Source organism: Medicago sativa, chromosome 4 (genome assembly GCF_051527215.1).
Source record: "Medicago sativa cultivar Bolivia chromosome 4, Bolivia_mono, whole genome shotgun sequence".
In the NCBI taxonomy this organism is placed as follows: domain Eukaryota; kingdom Viridiplantae; phylum Streptophyta; class Magnoliopsida; order Fabales; family Fabaceae; genus Medicago; species Medicago sativa.
Genome location: NC_140752.1, coordinates 83,580,649 through 83,582,581, shown reverse-complemented (window position 1 = coordinate 83,582,581; position 1,933 = coordinate 83,580,649). Strand labels below are relative to the sequence as shown.

At 43.6% G+C, this 1,933-nt stretch overlaps 1 protein-coding gene across 1 annotated transcript; it reads left to right on the top strand.

Moving 5' to 3' along the window:
- Positions 1 to 1,662, top strand: LOC146932842 (uncharacterized). The gene has a single exon (XM_085707787.1). The coding sequence runs from the start codon at positions 1 to 3 to the stop codon at positions 1,660 to 1,662; it is 1,662 nt and encodes a 553-aa protein (XP_085563913.1).
- Positions 1,663 to 1,933: the final 271 nt, after the last annotated feature.

Sequence of the window (1,933 nt, the reverse complement as noted above, 5' to 3'; positions counted from 1 at the left end):
ATGAGCTCTGAGTTTGTCTTCTCCGCTCAAGGTGAACCAAGCTTGAAACATACCAAAAAACCACCCGACCCACCCCTAGCCAAAACCTCCTTTCGAGATAAGTTGATAGGAACCCCTAATGCCATCCCACCTCGTGAAAAAGAAAACATGATTGAGAAAAAGCTTGTCCGCATCGAGCTGGAAAATGGTAACCGTCTCCTCCCTAAAGTCTTCTTGGAGCCCACGACATTCCAAGAACTTTGCACCCCATGGAAAGATGCTTTGGTGGTCAAATTACTAGGAAAGAACCTCGGCTACAACACCATGAAGGATCGACTACAAAAAATCTGGAAGCTTCAAAGCGGCTTCGAAATCATGGATAATGATAATGGCTTTTACATGGTAAAATTCGATGTAGAGGCAGATAAGGAGAAAGTTGTCACCGGAGGGCCCTGGATGATTTTCGATCACTGTTTGGCGGTCACACACTGGTCACCAGAATTTGCATCACCAGACGCTAGAGTCGAACGCACGGTTGTATGGGTACGTTTCCCTGGCCTGAATTTAGTTTATTATGATGAAAGCTTCCTGTTAGCAATGGCATCTGCAATTGGTCGTCCGATAAAAGTTGACACAAATACTCTTAAAGTGGAAAGAGGAAAGTTTGCACGTGTTTGTGTAGAGGTTGACCTCACAATGCCTGTAGTGGGAAAAATATGGGTCAACGGACACTGGTATAAGATTCAGTATGAAGGGCTACACCTAATTTGTACTAACTGTGGGTGTTACGGACACCTGGGTAGAAGCTGCAACCAAAAAATCACTACTCCCGAACAAGCCAACCCCCACCACCACCAAACCACCACCAACCACCATGAAAACAACCATCATAGCCAGCAAGATCCTGTTGCCGTTCCCAACGTTTCAGACACGCAAAGCAGTAACGACAATGAGTTAAATGCCAATCATAATGGTGAACCAACTAATAATGGAGGATTTATTAGCATTAAAGAGGGGACACAAGAGCTCCATGGGGATTGGCTCCTTGTCACTAGGAGAAAGAAAACAGCCAATAATCAACAGTCAACTCTTTCCAAACACGCCAATCACAATAAAACCAACAGATTCTCTGCTTTATCAAGTCCGGTCCACCAATCCAAGACCAACGCCTACCCCTCTAAGCCTACCCCCCACATGACCCCACAAAAAGATAACCCCCCAAATGAATTAAAGCGCCGCAGACCCAACAATGAAATTGATGACACAATGATTAAAACCCTAACAATTTCCCCAACAGTTTTAGTCAAAGGTCCCACACAGCGTAAAAACAAAAACAACCTTAGAAAAAATGACCCTAGACCCATCCTAGAGAAAGTCACAGGTGACGTGACTTGTTCCACACAAATCATTCCTACAAAAATCAACGTGGCCCCCACCCACACAAGTCAACCTGAGTCAACTACTACCCCCCCCAAAAATAAGAATTTCCAAACTGCCATCCCTCTTTTACAAAACAATGACCATCCTGTAACTTCCAGTAGCCCACTCGAACTCACCTCACAAGAATTGGAAGATGAAGCCATGATTAGCCTTGAAAATGCTGATGATAGGAAAGCTCAAGTTTTAACTTCTGAAGGGCAACACGAGACCTCCAATGATAGCAAGGAGGACATGATCACTTAACTGTTTGTTGTATCAGTGTTCAATCTTTCTTCATTATTTTTATGGAAGCTCTGCTAGATACTTCAATCCTCTCTTGGAATATCAGAGGGGCCCAAAACAATAATGCAAGAAGACACCTGAAAGAACTACTGCGAAAGTATAGTCCCACATATTTAGCCATCTATGAAACTCACACTCCTTACGCAAAACTTGCCTCTTTCTGGAACAATAATAATTACAGCCCTGTACATATTGTTGAAGCAAATGGACACTCCGGCGGAATTTGGCTTAT